General features: G+C 41.0%; 1 protein-coding gene across 1 annotated transcript; it reads right to left on the reverse strand.

The window, feature by feature from the left end:
• Positions 1-3846: 3846 nt before the first annotated feature.
• Positions 3847-7015, reverse strand: LOC311578630 (uncharacterized protein CXorf49 homolog). Its single transcript, XM_084748595.1, has one exon. It carries the CDS (start codon positions 6976-6978, stop codon positions 5452-5454), a length of 1527 nt encoding a protein of 508 aa, XP_084604721.1. The 5' UTR covers positions 6979-7015; the 3' UTR covers positions 3847-5451.
• Positions 7016-18330: the final 11315 nt, after the last annotated feature.

Below are 18330 nucleotides of genomic sequence, written 5' to 3' on the forward strand. Positions count from 1 at the left end.
TCTTTTAAAGATGAAGAATTCAATTCTCTCCCTCTCTCTCTGCATATATATATATATATATATATATATATATATATATATATATATATTTACACACACACACACACATATATACCATTATAGTGCAGGGCCTCAGTATACAGTTACTAAATTATTTTGAATTGATACCATGATTTTATTTTTTTTTCATTCACTATCTGTTGTTATTCATTAGGACACTCATCTTGTTTATCCTCCACAATTTTATGCTTCAAGAAACTTCATTTTAGGTTTGATTCCAGCTGTGTTTGTGTACAAAATAAAATAAAATCCATATATCCACATGCCATCTTAGACTGTAAAAGTTTTCTAAAGGTGTGTGGCAAAAGACTAAGATTTTCTTAGGTGTACTAAAAAAAAAGTATTGGGATTGATTAGTGATGTCTGAAGCACAGAGGCCAAGTCATGCATAGCATGCACGCTATGTATTTGTGATAACTTCTGTATACCTTAAGACCCAGACTTTACTGAAGAAGACATGGATTCAACAAACCGTAGACTTACAGTTAGCAGGGATGAGAACAAATAAGAATAAACCCCCATCACCATGATGCCTCTTGGGGGAGATAACTGGTGATAGCCAGAGGGAAATCCGTTTATTTATTTATTTATTTATTTATTTATTTATTTGTTTTTTGAGACAGGGTCTCTCTATATAGCCTTGGCTGTCCTAGACACACATTGTAGAGCAGGCTGGCCTCGAACTCACAGGGATCCCCCTGCCTCTGCCTCCCAAGTGCTAGGATTAAAGGCGTGGGCCACCATTGCGTGGCCTGTCTCTTTATTTGTATGACTTACTATTATTCCAGAGGCTCATTAACTATCACAGGCATTGAATATGCAAATGACCTCAGGTTTTATAACCTCTCTGCGGATCATCTAATAACAAGTTCCTATAATTTCCTGAGCTCTCTTTGAAGATGATGTAAAACCCAAACTACTTTGCCTTCCTAATCCCATGCAAGAAGATTAGTTATAGGATTAGGACTTGAAGCTATGCTTTCCTTGTAAAGAATAGATTTGGGGATGTCTTCATTTTAAATTCCTAAAGAGTATTTCCTATGTGGCTCCAGGTGCCAGCATGTGGATCTATGTCTTAATTTTCTCATCTACAGATTGAGGAGGTTTAAACACATATATTTTTAGGTTTAATATTTTAGGTTTAATTCAAGACTGAACTTTGCCAAGCTTATTTCTACAGAAGATCTACCTTTGGGCTTTTATCAAGTTGTGACTCTTCTTTTTCCCCAGAGGATTGGATGATTCCTGGACAATAGGACCTTTGACCCTTGTATATTCATAAATTCAGGTGCAGCAAGCTCATGTTGATTCCCTGACAGAAAAACACTCACTGAAAGGACTCTGGTTGAATACTTATATCTACTAAGTGTCACTTGAGCATCACTACCAGGCTAGGAACTTTTGGGAGCAATTCAAAACATTACTTTAAAATCTGATACTCTGAATATGATTGGCGTGATTGTTAGTGTTGTCAAGCTGACAACAGAGTCACCTGGGAAATGGACTCTGGGCATGTTTGCAGGGGACTATCTTGATTGCATTTATTGAGATGGGAGGAGCTGTCCACTGTAGGTGGTACCATTCCCTAGACAGGGGGATCCTGGATTGTGTAAGGTTGGAGAAAACTGGGCTGAGCACTAGCATGCATTCATTACGTGCTGTTCTATTCTGGATAGGACGTAATCTGCCCAACTGCTTCACTCTCCTCGATGCTCTGACTTCTCTATCATGTTGAAGTGTGAGTTAAAATAAACTTTCTTAATTTGTCAGAGTATTTCATTGTAGCGACAGGAAATGTACTAGGACAATTCATCATAAATTATTGATTTTTTTCACTTAGAAGAAGAAGGTCTTTATCTTGAATTAAATATCGTAGTGAGTGTGCTTGGTTATCCTTATATCCCCGAGTACTTTCTGCTCAGTTAGCAATAGCAGTGGTATCATGAAGAGGCTTGGAGGGATGATCAGGGCGAATGTATTTTATTTTCCTATTCCTGCTTCACTTTTAGCCAATTGCACACAAGAATGAATTCAGAGCTGTAAGAACCCATAAATACCAGGGTTTAGGCTGGTATGTACACACAGCAAAATATACATGGGTCCTGATAACCTCCCAATAGGATTTTATGATCCATTCCTTTCTCCTTACATACACAATGCTGTCCTGAGACACTGTAACTGGGGTTCTGACAATTCCTGGTCTACAACAGTGGGCTATTAGGTTTACATTCCACATCCACAAGTCTACTAATCAGAGTCAGACTTGATAGGCCTGAGATGGTGTCTGAGAGCTTCTGTTTTTATGAGGCTCTTTTGGGTAATTCTGATAGCCAGTAAACTTTTGCTCCACTGATTCCTATGGGCACCTTGTTTGCCTTAGCATAGCACCTAGGCTTTCTGTGATACTGCCCACACCCCAACTCCCCTTTCTTCTTCATGCCTAGTTCTATTGTGGCATTCCAGAGGTCATGCCCTCTGCAAACAAGATAGGTTCCATGTAGTGCTGTGCTTCAGCATGTGTCTATAATTTCCGTACCAGATGTCTGTTGAGTGAACTAACATCCTTCAAGGGCCAGTTTAATCTGCATCTCCGTCTCCGGGTTTCCTGGTAACCGCCCATCTGCCTCTAGAATTGACTGATCTCTCTTTGCATTCCTATAATACATGGAACATTTTGTTACTATTATAGCTACAGTGACATATTTTGTAGCTCCCAGTTTTGGCACAAACAGCCAAATAGTGGGATACGGTATTTTAAATAGAACAGAAAATCTGAAATTATTTTTATGTGTAATCTTTGAAGTTTTCAACCAAGATAAAAATAAATACTTATTATATCAAAAAATATAAATGTGAGTTTATAATATAAAAAAACTACCAAAACCTTTGCAGGGCAAGAAAACACTTTGTATTTCATCTCCCTAGATGAATTCCAATTTCTGGAGGCAATAACTAAGATAAAAATCAATGATTTTTGACCAGAAAGTACAAAAGTCTGTAGAATCTAAGAGGCTATTCTTATTTCCTTGTTAGACACCACAAGATCCTGTATCTCATTAGAGATACGCATTTGGTTGCATCTCTTTTGTTCCTCCATCGATAATCACAATTTTCAAATGCATATTTAAACATTCACAAACTCAGAGAATTTCTGTACATGCATTATACCTTGCTTTTATTACTAAGTGATTTATTTTGGAGATTTACTCCACAGACATAAACAAGGAGATTTCTCATTATTTTGGGTGGTAATCTGTTTCATTGCTATTAACTGTGCTAGTATTTACTTAGCTGATGGAAATCCAGTGGGCTGCTTATTTTTGCTACCATAAGTAAATGCTCAGTGTATACACCTAAATTTTAGGGTATAGGAATAGCTGAGGCTATAAAACTGGAATTACTAGTGGTCTTGTCAAGCTGCTCTTTATAAAGCACATCTGAATGATTGAGAGTCTCACTATATACCTCTTGCTATCCTACAACTCACTGTATAGACCATGCTGGCCTTGAAACTACTGAGATCTACCTGCCTCTGCCTCCCAAGTGCAGGGATTAAAGGTGTGGGGCATTATTTCTGGCTTCCTTGATACTTTTTAAAATAAATAAGTGTATTTATATGAAAGAGAGGAAAGCATTTTCTTCTAAGAGTGAAGATGCCCTTGGTTCACTGCAAGTTTTCATTATACTTTGTCCAGTACATATACAGAGTTTCTGGCCTGAACTCTCTAAGTTCAGAGGGTGTCAACCAAGTGGGGCAGCTTCTAACCTGATGTCCATGCCCACCCCGAGCTACTTGATTGCTTCTTCCTTGTGATGTCTCAGAAGGTCTGGAGATGCTTTCTTTACTAATTCTTGGACTATTCTAATAGTTACAGAGCAGGGGAAGCTAGTTCAACCTCCAGGGTATGAAATTTATCATCACATGTGTGCTCTACTGTCTCTAGATTTAAAACCATAGTCAATCCTTTATATCTTACTGAAACTTGACTTTGAGCTTCAGGCACTTTGTCCTCACATATGAAACCTAATAGTTGTGATTATTCCTCTTTAAAGAAGAAGAATGAAATCTCAACAAAATTAAACCGAGTCATCCAAGGGCACTTCATTAGAAAATATTGAAGCTGAGATTTAAAGATGAGTTCATAACTGCAGCATAGGGTTCTGTTCTCTATGCCACATAGTGTTATAGTTATTTTTACACTCTGCATTGCAGTTTGTTCTGTGATATTGGTGTGAATCTCTCCTATATATGAGATGATACATCTTTGAAGCAAGAAAGACACATTTTCTATTTCTAGATTCCTAAGAGTACCGTCGACTTGATCAATACAGCATAGGTGTCTGGGGTGAAACGCAGGAAGGGTGTGAAAGTGATAAAGCCATTTTGTCTGAGACACGAGTAAAGAAGTGTGGGAAAGTAACTTCTATCAAGTTCTCTCTCCGTTTTGCTTCTGTTTGCAAACAGCCTGTATGCTCTGCTTTTGGGTTGGGGATATGGCCTTGCATTTGTTTTCTCCTTTCCAGTCCAGTACAGTTGTCACATAGAGATCTTACCTTTAGGCTTTGTTGGGCCAGATATTTAACAGACCCCAGTGACTTCTTTCTGAAATTCTGGCTTTGCCATTATAGTGCTAGTCAGATACCAAGAAAATTACAGTTTTTCTGGAGAGCCATGGGGTGCATCGATGCTACTATGTGGGCAGGTTGCTTCTTGGCATGTGAACAAAGGCCTGTGGGAGAATCCAGACCTTTTCCCAGAGAAGCAGGGATAGGAGAAGGAAAGAGAAATGTATTAGCTGCCTGAATTCTTTACTTAGAATATTAAAATGACACATAAGCATCTAGGCTTATATTTGTATTTTCTCATCCGTCGTGCTAGCTGGTAAATAGACATAGTCTCAAACAAGAGCAATTCCCTCTATGCCATTTCGGATGGGAGAGTGAAGTTTATCTGGAGAGCCATTGTGATTTCCTTGATGTGGGACCAAGGAAGCAAACAAACAAATCAAAACTTGAAGGCAAAAATAAAAACCAGTAGCTTGAAAAATTTACACAGAAGATTGAAGAGTAATACCCTTGACCTCTTTTTATCATTTTTCTTCATGTTCCATCCGAGGCTTTGTTTCATACACAGACCAACTTTAAGAAGGCAGAAACAAACCAGCGTTCTTTAGAGTTGTCTTTATTTACTTTATATCACAAAAATTTTATTTTTATTCTTAAAATGTACTTTAATTGGAAACTACTGTTAACTCAGAAAAGGGTGAGGGCAAAGCAAGAGGCAAAGAGGAGAGGAGACTCTGGAGGAAGAACCGGAAAGAAGTAACTGGGCTGCAGCACCCGGCTCCACAGACACCAGCCGCTGGTCTTGTGGACCCGTTGGGTTTCACTTCAAAGGGCCTGGAACTTCTCACTGCCAGCCTGCAGGGCAGACAGTTGTTTCTTGAGGTCCTCTATTTCTTTCTGTAATTCTGGACAACGGGGACAACCCTGTGTTCCAGGTAGTTCCTCTGTCTCTGGGTCTGGGGTTGGGGGACTTCCGGATGGTTCCTGTTCACCGGAGGGTGCAGATCTCCTGGACATGATCCCTTTCTGACTCAAGGCCAAGGACTGAGAGTTTCCTAGATCCTGGAGACTTTGGGTGTTTATATCGCTACTGCTGAGTTCTTCCAGCACACTCTGGCAAGGTAGCTCCGCCCCATGCGTTGGAAGCTGAACCTGTGAGCAGGGGTCTCGGGTTGAGTCAGTGTCTTCTTTCACTACCAACTGTGATTCCCTTGTCCTCTTTGGCACAGATCTCTTCCCAGTGTAGAGGTTCTTGCACGGCTTAGGTCTCAAAGGTAATAGGGAGCATTTATTAGACCTCCCAGGGAGGCTAACACCAGAGATTGGGGGGAAGGTGGCTGGTTCTGCGGGAGCTGACTTCAGTCTCTGGCCCCATTGATGGAAGGCTTTCCCCAGAGTAACTGCCGAGGCATCCCACAGGGGTTTTTTCTTCTGGGCCATTTTCTTTCTAGGACTGGCCTTGGGTAGGACACCTGCCCCAGCCACAACTTCTGGGTAGCTGGGCTTGCTTCCTCCCTTACCCCATAAGAGACTCTGCTTTTTCTTAGAGGAAAAGGCTTCTAGCTCTTTTGAGGCCTGCCTTTCCGTGCCAGAGGTGAGTCCCCGAGTAGTAGAAGTCAGCAGGGAGGAGGGCATCCGGATGAAATTGTCCCTGGCCTGGACATTTGAGTGCCTGGCTAGGTCTCCAGTCTCTGCTTGGCCACTGGTCTTACCCTGGGCCCCGTCTTTAAGACAAATGGTCACCCTCATCATCTGTACATCATTTAATTCATCTGTAAACTCCGGTTCGGAAGTGATGCGGTGAGTATCCTCGCCGATGGCCACTCTAGTGGTATTCTTCCTCGGGGTCACCCAAGCCCTGCTTTGCTCCAGTGCCTTGGGGAAGAGAGCAGAAGCAGAGGTTGGCTTTGCCTCCTCAGAGCCCGAGGCCTGCAGACCTCTCTTGATGGAACCCACCTCTGTCTCAGCACAAACGCTCTCTGCGGATGGTTGTTCTTCGGCTCCTGGTGTCTCTAGGTTGGTCAGTTGCTGCCCGATGGCCTCAGTCTCTACCCCGGGTTGGGAGAGGAAGTCCAAACCAACCATCTTTTCCTCCACTGGGGAACCTCGACTTTCTTCCTCGGGCCCCGGGGAATCCCGCCAGTTCTCGCCGGCCCAAAGCACTGCCAACTTGTTCTCTGACACTTCCAGCTGGGACATCAATGGGAACTCGCTGCCTGTGGGGCCTGCGTGGCTGCCTTTATCCTCGCTGCTCTCGGCAAGCCTTGGGACAAGGCTCAAACTCTTCGTATGGTCTCCACCCTCAACATAACAACCATCTCCTGGATCAGACTGCTCCTTGGGAGAGCTCATGTTGTCAGTCCCGGAAGCGGAAATAAAATTCCAGGAAGACCGTTGCTCTGCTCACGTAAGACGCAAGGCCTAAGTCTTAAGACGCGGGAAAACCTCCAAAGGGGGTTGCACTTGCTGGTCTATCACCAGAATTTGATATGATGACTTGTTTTCTCCTAAAATTTTAATCGCATCACCAAAAGAATCTACCGAGCTTTAGTAACACATTTTATCACGTTTGGATATGACCAGACCTTAATGCTATAAAAAGCTCTCTCCCTCTCCACGCCCCACCCCCAGCCCTGCCATGTGTGTTTGAAATATATATATTTCAGAGGGATTATGTAAAGTCAAACTCATGAATAGAGGAAAAAACATTTTCAAAAAAAAATTTTTTTTTTTGTCCTAGGGTCATATACAGCCCAGGTTGTCCTCAAAGCTTCCTTTATATTTGTCACTATGATCTTGAATACCAGATTGTTCCGCCTCCGTCTCTCAAGTGCTACTAGGATTATTGGTCTATGCTATTGTGTCTTGTGGTGCTGGAGATGGACTCAGGGCTTTGCTTATGCTTGGCAAGCATGCTACCAATGAGCTACACTCCCCAGCCCTAAGAGAGACATCTTCGGTGCTTTAGATACACATTAGTAAAGGGCTCCAAGAAGAGTTAACCTTAGAGTGGAGTGGAGCCATGGTCCTTGCATTGTTCATCGTCCCATTAACAGGAGTGTCCAAACAAAGATCTCTTTGGTCCATCCTCTTGCTGTGAGTTTAATATAATCACTTGCTATTTTTACTGGGCTTGGGGAGGGGGCACTGTTTTCACTCTTTTCCCTTCTAAAGCCTTTTATTTACATACTTGTTAAAACACAAACTAAGTAACATTCATCTTCTTGAACGCTTTACAGTTCATTTAGAATGGGCTGACAGGCCAGGCCATTGACGAGCTAGCTTCTTCCCACCTTATGGTGAGCAGACTCCTCAAGGTCACTCTTTCTCAGCCACAGTAATCTTACTTTAAAACATGCCAAGTTGATTCTCATAAAGTCCTTGTCACTTGTCCTTTGTTGCCTACCCATCTTCTTTAAGAGCTGTACGCAGTCTGGTCTTCCTTATTCTTTAGAATTTGAATCAAGTGACACTTCTTTGGAGCCCCTTCCTGATTATTGTGGCTAGTAGCCCCCTCTCTCCCAGTAGGTGGTTCTTCTTTATCCCCTACAGTGTTTTGTTTTCTTTATAGCAATTCTTACTCCCATTTCTTCCTTATCTGCCCTGCTTTCTGAATTGAGCACTGGAATGTGGATTTAGTTAGGTTAAGAACTGCATCTATCTCAGCCACAGACTGCAATTATTCTGCTTAGAGTTGTTCAACTGTATTATGGTTGTAACCAAATATTGTCATTTGAATGAATGGGCTCTAGAAAGCGGGTTACCATTATTATTTTTATTATTTATTTTCTTTTTCAGGTTACCAGTTTTATTGCAAAAGTAGTTTGGATAATTCTAAAACAATCTCCATGTCCAATATTTCTTTTGCACATACTAAGTTATAGGCTTCTGAAAGTGAAATCTAGAATGCAGACAAAAATTGTCGACATTGGGCATCATAAACAGTCACCTCCTGGCTTGTACTGTTTTGCTTACTTAGGTTTCCTCCCTGCCTAATATTTTCTTTACAGTCTTTTGTGAGCATAGCCCTAGATTGAACACTAAGAAAAAAAATGAAAGAAGTGTTTGAAATAGATCTCACCTTTTAACAACACATAGTTCAGTTGTGAAAACAAACAAATGTATTGATGTGCAGGCATTTTTCTACCAACACACAAAATAATTCAGTAGGATGACTGGAGTAAAATGGAAACACAAGTAATAATAAAAATGACTGAAATATTTTAAGTATTATAAATTAGCTCATGTGTATTCCTCCATCCAGAACACATGGGGAAACTCTACTATTTTATTGTTCATTTTTATTTTTTTGTTTTTAAAAAAACTTTTATTGAATATCTATGATTTATACATCATGCACCAAAATCCCTCTCCTTCCCCCAGTAAAATAAAATGAACAGACAAGTATTTTATTTTTTATAACTTCTTTGTTTTTATCTTTTATTACTTTAAAATGAAAACAGAAAAGAAGAACACAGTTTATTAAATGCTTTAAATAAATAAATGTTAAATTCTCATAGCAACCATATGTGTTTGCAACTATTATCCTCATCTTTAAGAACAAGAAACTCAGACTCACATGGGAACTTGCCTGAGACTACAGAGTTATCAATTGGGAAAGCGTTTATCTAAAGCCTGTGTTTGAAATCATCATCATATGTTAATAACATTTTGGATATAAGATAACATGGACCTATTTAAGTAATTTCCAGATTGTTTCAAAGCTAAGTCAGACTAGAAAAGGTACTTGAGCTAGGAACACAATGTGAATAAAATCTATCCATTGCAAAAGTGAAATGAAATTTAGTTAAGCCTGTGAAATAGAAACATCTAGAATATTCTCAGTCAGGGTTTATTTATAACTAGGGTAGTTTAAAGATATAGTTCAATTTAATATGTACCCCTTTGTTGAGATAAATAGCCACAAACAGTCCCACAGCTTCTAAATCACGGCTTGAGTGTCCTTTCATCCCCCTTTCCTCTTTGCTTCATCTTTTCCCCCTTCATTTATTCTACCCAATTGACAGTCTAATCTTTGCCACACACATCCACAGATCTTCATTTAATTTATACATATTTGGGAAACACTTCATACATATTCGGAGGATTGTACAATCTTGATTAAAACAAATACATTGTATGGAGTTTGGGCATATTATTTTGAGAAACAAACATAGAATATCGTTATCCCTCGTCTGGTGTTTCTCCATATTATGTTAACCGAGCGTATCTACGAACCACAGCTTTTCCAAAGGATGTCTGACCCCAGTAAATGTTATGATAATATCATGTTAGTCAAAGCTTAAGATGATCTAGAGATGCTTATAAGGAGGGTTAGTTTTTGCCAACACAAATCTAGAGATCAGTGGAAAGATGGAGTCTCAGTTGAGGAACTGGCTCCATCAGGTTGGTCCATATGCATGACTGTAGGATTATTTTCTTGGTTTCTTGCTGATGTATGGTCAGTGCTACAGGTGGGCTGGACTGTGTAAGAAGGCTAGCCGAGCAAACCAGTGGACACAAGCCAGTAAGCAGCATTCTGTAATGATCTTTGCTTGAGTTTTGGTCTCTAGTTTCTTGTCTTGGGCTCTTCCTTTGTCTAGTCTCAAAGAGGAAGTAGAGCCTATGAGTTGAAATGAACCCCTTTCCTCTCCAAGTTGCTTTTGGTAATGTTATTTATCATGGCAACAGAGGAGTAAACAAAGGTATACTCTTATCCTCTGGAGAAAGTGTACACACTTGAGATGAATTACTTGTTTCTAATGTTACATGAGAAAGTATTATCCATCAGATGGATTTGGTATTGTCATTCTCATTTTACACACAAGGAAATTAAAGTTCAAAGAAGTCAGAACACGAATAAGCTATTATGTGAACAGAATAGAAATGAAGGAATAGGGGGTTATACTACCAGAATATGTGATTATATAAGAAATAGTATTATTTGGTAGATAATATGAAGTGATACAGTTGTCAGAGTAATCATAAAATGAAACATTTTCCCAAGAAGTGAAAACTACATTGGCAGGTGCTATGTACTTTAAAATTCAGGAGACACAGGTTTCCATAGGCTACATCTAGTAATTGTCTGTAAATGTTGTATATGTGGTCCATGCACTGTGACGGTTCTGAATAACTCAGCAAGCAGGTGCTGGTACCATAATAAGGACTTTACATGCATGGATGCCATGTTTAGATGTTGAAATATGCTAACAATATATACAGTTTCCATGAAGGAGTCCCAGGCTCACAAGATTGGGAATTAAAATCTACCATGGCTCCCTGTTGGAAGCCAGGGCCTCTTCATGGACATAGATAATACCAATGCCATCAAATTTCTTGTTTGGAACCTGGAGCAAATGTGGCAACTATACCCATCCAACACTGCAGTCCCTGTGTGTTCTCAATTTCCTCTCTGAACTCTGTATCTGGGGAGTTTCCTATGGCAGAGTGTATCTTGCATGTGACCTGTATGCCACAGTACTCATTGCCATCCAACATCAGACTGAAAAGAAGGGAAGGTTTCTAGTCAGTTCCATGTGAGACCACAGTCTCCATTATCAACTGGGTTTGTTTTATGCAGTTGCATACAGCATGAAGCTTACCTAGAAGTTGGATCAGTGACTGGCTCACAGGTCACATGACCATCGTCATCAGGTATATCTACCACAACTTACTCTAGGTAGATTAAGAACATAAACATTTCCTGAAAGGTATCATGCAGCTTGGAAGACCATCATTCCTCTGAATGGGGAACCCAGTTTACACACACACACACACACACACACACACACACACACACACACACACACACACACACACGAGACAGAGAGACAGAGACATAGAGATAAAGAAAGAAAGAGAGGTTATAAAATAGTAGGCTTCCTTATGGCTTTTCAAACATCCTTGGGGTTAGTTATCTCTCTCTCTCGTCCTTCCTCTATCCTCCCTTATAATAACTTAACCCCTCCCAGTTGTTCCCCCTTTTCCCTTTTGCAGCATATAGACGTGAAATTGGGAGCAGGTGCTATGATGAGGCACATCAGGAAGGAGTTGAAGGAAGGGCTGTGTGGAGGGAGTATAAGATCAAAATACATCGCATATTTAAATGAAACTCAATTTATAAAAACATATTTTAAAAGTGGTCTCATGGAGTTTATAAAATATCTGGGACCGTCAGAAAATCAGGATTGGGACGTATGTAGCCATAAAAGAAAAAAAAAAAAGGCTATGGAGACTGCTGCTGCAATCAATGACCACAGACCTCTCCGCTTTCACAGGTGTTCATTCACAGAGGCACCGGCTCGCCATCTCTGCTACCTTGGAAGTCCGCTTGACACTCCACAGCTTTGCTGGAAGTGTGGTTGGTATGGGAGCATCTGCCATTATCCTCTTCCAAATATACTGTCACCCAGATGTGATGATGCAGCTGAGGCTGCTTTGAGCTTCGTTTTCGAAGAACTCAGGATGTGCTTATTGGTTCTCTTTTGGCTGGAGAGGCTCAGTTGTTGACAATTTCCATATACACTGACTGAGCCACTTAGAGCTTTCCATCATGGAATGTGGACTGGTATGAGAGTAGCTAGTAAATTTAAAGGACGGGTCTGGGAAAGAGAATAAACCAAGGGAAAATGCTTAGTCCATATGACCTGCTCTTAGTCAGCCTTGAGGGGCGACATTGTTTACTCTCAGTGGGAGAGTGAGAGAAAGGAGAGAGGGAGCTGGAGGGGTCAAGGACACCACAAGAAGACCAGAGTAAACTAACCTGGGCCCATAGGGGCTCAGAGAGGTTGATCCACCAACCAAAGAGCTTGCATGGGCTGGACCTACACATATGTAACAGATGTGCAGCATGGTCATCATGTGGGTCCCCTAACAATGGGAGTAGAGGCTGTCTCTGTCTCTGTTGCCTGCCTTTGGATCCCTTCCCTTCACTGGACTGCCTTTTCAGGGCTCAGTGGGAGAGGATGTGCTTAGTGCTGCTGGAACTTGAGGTGCTAGGGTGGGTTGGTACCCCTTGGGAGCCTCCCCTTCTCTGAGAAGAAGAAGAAAGGGGCATAGGGTGAGGGGGTGTGAGGGTGAAATTGGAAGGAGAGGAGGCAAGGGATTGGGATCAGGCTGTAAAGTGATTAAATAAATTGCTAAGTGAGTCAGATATGAAATGGGCATGCTATCCAGTTGGGAGGGAGTGGAAAAATTCTGTAGACGTAAAGGTAGACATAGTAACTATGTCTAAAGATAGTTTGTAAGGGAGAAACAAGCAAAAGCTAGGATCTGTGCAAAATGTTTCCATGTATCTCTGGGACAAGTGACAGACACCTCAGCATTTGGGATTGTCAATCGGAGTGAAATTAATTTAAATTAATCAAACAGTTCTGATGAAATTTCTTGATGTTTAATTTGGTTCTTGTGTTTTTGAACTAACTGATGGCTTTCGGAATGAAATTGAATCTCAAAGGAAATGTGTGACTAGGTGCGGAACTGCATGAGGCTGATGGAAATAGATTGTTAAAAATCACTTCAGAAGCACATCAGCAGCTCTCCTGGAGCTTGCTTTGATAGCCTCATCAAAGCCACACACTGACCAGCAAATAACAAAATACGAGAACACTTGAGATCTCTGTTAATGGCCATCAACTTGTTGATTCTAAGTGGTGCAGTTCTCCTCAGTGTCAGGGCATTTGCTTTCTTGAGAGTAATAGAAGTGAGACAACCTGGGTAAATTCATAAGATGGAGACCTGGGTCCCATGCAGAGTACACATTAGTCTTTTCATTTTACCTGTGCTTCAGCGGAATGAAATTAATAGTGAAAGAAGTCTTTTATAGTGTGGATCTAGAATATTCTGCAAAAGTTCATTGATTAAAGGCTTGTTCCCCACTATAGTGCTACTGGGAAGTGGTTAAACTTTAAGAGGTGGGATCTAGTGGCAAGTCTTGGGTCATTGTACATGCCTATAAGCTGGAGATGATGGGAAGTCAGTCTGGTTCTCTTCCCATCTATCACTTCCTGTCCTTGAGATGAACAGTCTTGCTTACCCACATACTACTGTCGTGATATGCAACCACAGACCTCCATCAATAGGCTTAAACTTTAAAAACTATGGACCAGAATAAGCCTTTTCTTCTTGTTTACTCTCTTACTTTTTTTTTTGTTGTTACAGTGACAGAAAGCGAAGAGATATTATCTCAGTCTTGTGTAGAGCATGGCCTCATAGCCAGTAATTACACTCTATTACTTACTGAATGTTTAAGAGAGATGGGCATTCACATAACAAAACCGGAGAGTTGTTAGCCCTTCTCAGAATGACAAATCAAGTAGCGATCAAATAGGTACATATGTGAATTGAAAACCAGGATGGACATATTAAGACGAGATACTTTATGGCAATACTATTTAACCTAGTGTTGGTGAATGTATCAGTGACGAGCTGGTGCTCCGCTTCAGGTCCAGGAAGTGATCAGGAGATGACCAGATGGAAAAAGCAAGAAGAAATTTCAGACAAAGGGGACTGCATGTGTAAAGGATGAGTGGCTAGGCACAGCACGGGGAGGGTAAGGAATCAACGTTGTTCCTGTGGCCAGAATTAAGGGAACAGACATGCATGTGTGTATAGGGTGAAGTGAGAGGAACGGGATTACACATGGATAGAATATGAAGGCTGGAGAAGTACGCAGGTGCAGAGTCAGCAAATATCTCGTATTTAAGTACGATGGACAGGCGTTTAAATGTACTAAGTGGTTGGATGTCTTGATATTTTCTTCTTTTTTTCCTTTACAATATTGCTATATCGCTCTACATGAAAGTACCTATGGTTGAGCTTCTGGGGCTTATCTGAGCTCTCACTGGGATATGCATCGGAAGGTGACTACAGGGAGATCCTTGGTGTCTGTTCTGTTACACATTTTAACAAGGCAGGAGGCAGAGGCAAGAGGCAGGAGGCAGGAGGCAGAGGCAGAAGCAAGGGTCAAGGGTCAAGGGTCAGGGGACAGAGGCAGAGGCAAGTTTGAAGGTTCTGAGTACTGTCATAGACTATGGTCATAGTTCATTACGTTGTGGTAAGTTCACAAAGTTCATTGTCTTCAGTCTCTGTTTCTTGCCTGTGACTATCTAAGGGAGTAGAAATGAAACAGGCTTCATACAGTCTCATACATTTAACTACATCCCCCTGAACCTTGGCTGTACCTTTATATGGTTGGGAACCTTAACACCTAACAAGACACTAACTTGCATCTTTTCTCCGCTCTGAGAACAATTCGCCACTAGAATGCCAGTTCTGGAGTGAACTGTGACTCCAGGTTGGGTAACTGTGGCTGTACATGTATGTGTGAATACCTTGTAGAGTGTGCACATGACACACCTTTGTGCATGTGCCAGTACTAGACAGACCCCAGTAGTACATATCAAAGACATGTTGTGGGAGGTCAGGCCTGGGACGAGGAAGAAGAGCTTTAGAAAGTCTTTCCCACTCTGATCAAGTAATGAAAAAAGTTAAGCATTCAACATTATTATTGTTGTTGTTGTTACTATTGTGTGTGCATGTGTGAGTACATACATGTGTGTGTGTGTGTTCATGTGTGTCTGTGTGTGTGTGAGGGGGGAGGGGGATATGTGAGTGCTGCAGGGATCTATGTGCCATGGTGTGCCTATGTGCCTATGGAGATCAGAAGAGAATTTTTGGAAGCTGGCTCTCCCCCATCATGGGATCTCAGGATTGAACTCAGATCATCAAGTTTTACTTGACAAGTGATTTTACTTTTTTAACCAACTTGTTGGCCTGGATCAATTAATTTAACTCCAACATAACTTAATAAGATTGGTAATAATACATTGTTGCTTTTATTTAAGTAAATGAAAACCCGCATGCCTTAGGCCTTTGTTGAAATAGTTACTTCATGTAAAGCTACTTGGACTAAAATCCACAGGACTCCATATAAGATTGCTTAAGCAAACAAGAACTTTTATATAAAGACTAAGAAACAACATGACAAATTGATTAACTCACTACTCATTTCACAAATTTTTATCTTTATCATGTTATAGAGTCTATGACAGGGTCTGGATATAAAATGATAACCAAACACACAGAGACCTTCACACATCCCGCAGGTTGGGAAGCTAGAGAGACTGCCCAGGGAATCACACACACACACAAAGTAAAAAAACTGAGTTGTGTACTTACTAGCCACAAACAGGATGTTCTGAAGGCCCACTTATCATGGAGCTGGCTTGCACAATATCAGATGTGACACTAAAGGAATTAAGCCGATGAGAATGGGAAGAAAGAGAGCTCTATGCTGAGGAAATAGCTTCCCTTTTAAAGACCTTTGGGCAACTGCCAAGGACAAAGAAGGAGGGGATGATAGGAAAGCACAAGAAGCAACTTGAGAAGAAGGGAAGAAGTTAAGGACAAACCCTTGTGGGGACTTGCATGCAGCATTGAGGGTGCTTGTCTTCATCCTGGGAAGATGAGGATCATGGAGGGTTTTAGACAAGCAGGAATCACTTTCCTAGCTGAGGGTGTGTATTGGGCAGAAGCAAAGGGTGGGAGAAATCAAGTCAAGCTCTGCATAGAGAATAGGAGGCCATGGTTCAGAGGAAGAGACCTACCATGAGGATTGCATCTCACATAACTGTGGGAACCAGTGCAAAGGGCTCAGCAGAACTGGTCTGTGCATTCAGTGTGTTGTGCATCAGAAGGGCTGGGAGTGCATTCAAACTGAGGAGGGCTTGGGACTTGTATCCATCTAGTGCAGAGGTTCTCAACCTTCCTAATGCTGCGACCCCTTTTAATAAGTTCCTCCTGTTGTGGTGGCCCTCAACCATGACAGTATCTTTGTTGCTAGTTTATAACTGTAATTTTGCTACTCTTAGGAATCATAATGTAAATGTCTTGCCAAAGGGGTTGCGACCTGCAACTTGAGAGCCACTGATCTCGTCCCACCTTTCTTGGACACATGGCACATAGGAGAAGCTGGTGCCCTTGTCTAAGCAGTTGCGTTACACCTGGCCCAGAATCTGTAGATGACGAAGCAAAAAGTCTGGAAGAACTGTAGGATCTGCAAGTCAGCTTGCCTCTCCACACTCATCAGGTGAGTCTCTGAACGAGCTCGAAGAACAGGGGCTTCACCTGCCTCCGTACCGGTCTTAGAACCCAGCAGCTGCTAATTTCCTTTTATCCTCCAAAGTTCTTTCACTTTCTCTGTAGTCAGCTCTAACTCAAACCAGGACAGAGAAGAAGATGTGGAGAAACACCACTCACCACAGCTGGGTTGTCATAGTAATGAACAACCATAGGGGTTGTTGCCTTACTCAGGGACAGAGGTAATGGGTGGTTTGGATTATTAAGTTCTGGGGAGTGAGCTAATATATTTAAAGAGTTCCGTCCAGTTATTTTTACACTGTCTTTCAGTTTGGTACAAGTGTTGCTTTTTCACCGTTAGGTTCAGGTAATGCATGGGGTATTTATCTAGACTGGCAGAGAATTGGCTCTGGTCCCCCACAGTCATTTGTTAGAATGCTCCTGGTGTCATTCTTTTTCCCTTTTGTGAATGATGTCAGTTTTGGCTGTTGTGATGTGATGGTGTGTTACAGTTTTTTATGCTGTAAAGAAACTATATTTCCTTTGTATAAATAATAAGCATTAATTAATCTAGTGGATGAGTAGCTTAATAAGTAAATAATGGGGGAATAATATGCAGCTATGTATATGTCAACTAATAGGACTCTGTATTTTCCTTTGATTATTTAGTGATAGCTTTCATCTTAAAATGTAGAATAATAGAATACTGAAATACAGAGCTAAGCAAAGTCATAGGTAATTCATCAGAATTCCAAAAATATCATCTTAGTAGCCACAGTACAGTGACTAAACCCAAAGGGATATAAAATAGCATAGTATATGCACTACCTATATACAGGCCTCACCTCACACAAATCTCATCAATAGCACTAATTATTTTTTCCAGTTGAATTTAGGATCACATAATACAATTATTATCAAGTCGTCTTAGTTTCTATGGCAATTTCTGAATATGTTTCTTTTGCAGACCTGACACACTTGGAGAGTGCAACCTTTCTTCTTTTCGAGAATGCCCTTCAGTCTGGTCTGTTTGTGATTTTCTTATAATCAGATTCAAGTTATGCATTTTTCTTTTTTGTATTTTTTATTTTTTTTACATAAGTTATTTTATGTTTTTTTAAATTAATTTATTCTTGTTACATCTCAATGGTTATCCCATCCCTTGTATCCTCTCATTCTTCCCTCCCTCCCATTTTCCCCTTATTCCCCTCCCCTATGACTGTTCCTGAGGGGGATTACCTCCCCCTGTATATGCTCATAGGGTATCAAGTCTCTTCTTGGTAACCTGCTGTCCTTCCTCTGAACACCACCAGGTCTCCCCCTCCAGGGGACGTGGTCAAATGTGAGGCACCAGAGTATGTGAGAAAGTCATATCCCACTCTCCACTCAACTGTAGAAAATTTGCTCAACCATGTTCATAGCAGCCTTATTCATAATAGCCAGAACATGGAAACAGCCTAAGTGTCCATCAATAGAAGAATGGATAAAGAAACTGTGGTACATATACACTATGGAATACTATTCAGCTATTAAAAACAAGGAATTCCCGAAATTTGTGGATAAATGGATTGAGCTAGAAATGATCATAATGAGTGAGATAACCCAGAAGCAGAAAGACTCAAA

The sequence above is a fragment of the Acomys minous genome, assembly GCF_964271855.1.
Source record: "Acomys minous genome assembly, chromosome: 12".
Lineage (NCBI taxonomy): Eukaryota > Metazoa > Chordata > Mammalia > Rodentia > Muridae > Acomys > Acomys minous.

Bases quoted from the DNA above. Each gene is read 5' to 3' on its own strand.
- LOC311578630 (XM_084748595.1), bottom strand. From the start codon at position 6,978: ATGAGCTCTCCCAAGGAGCAGTCTGATCCAGGAGATGGTTGTTATGTT.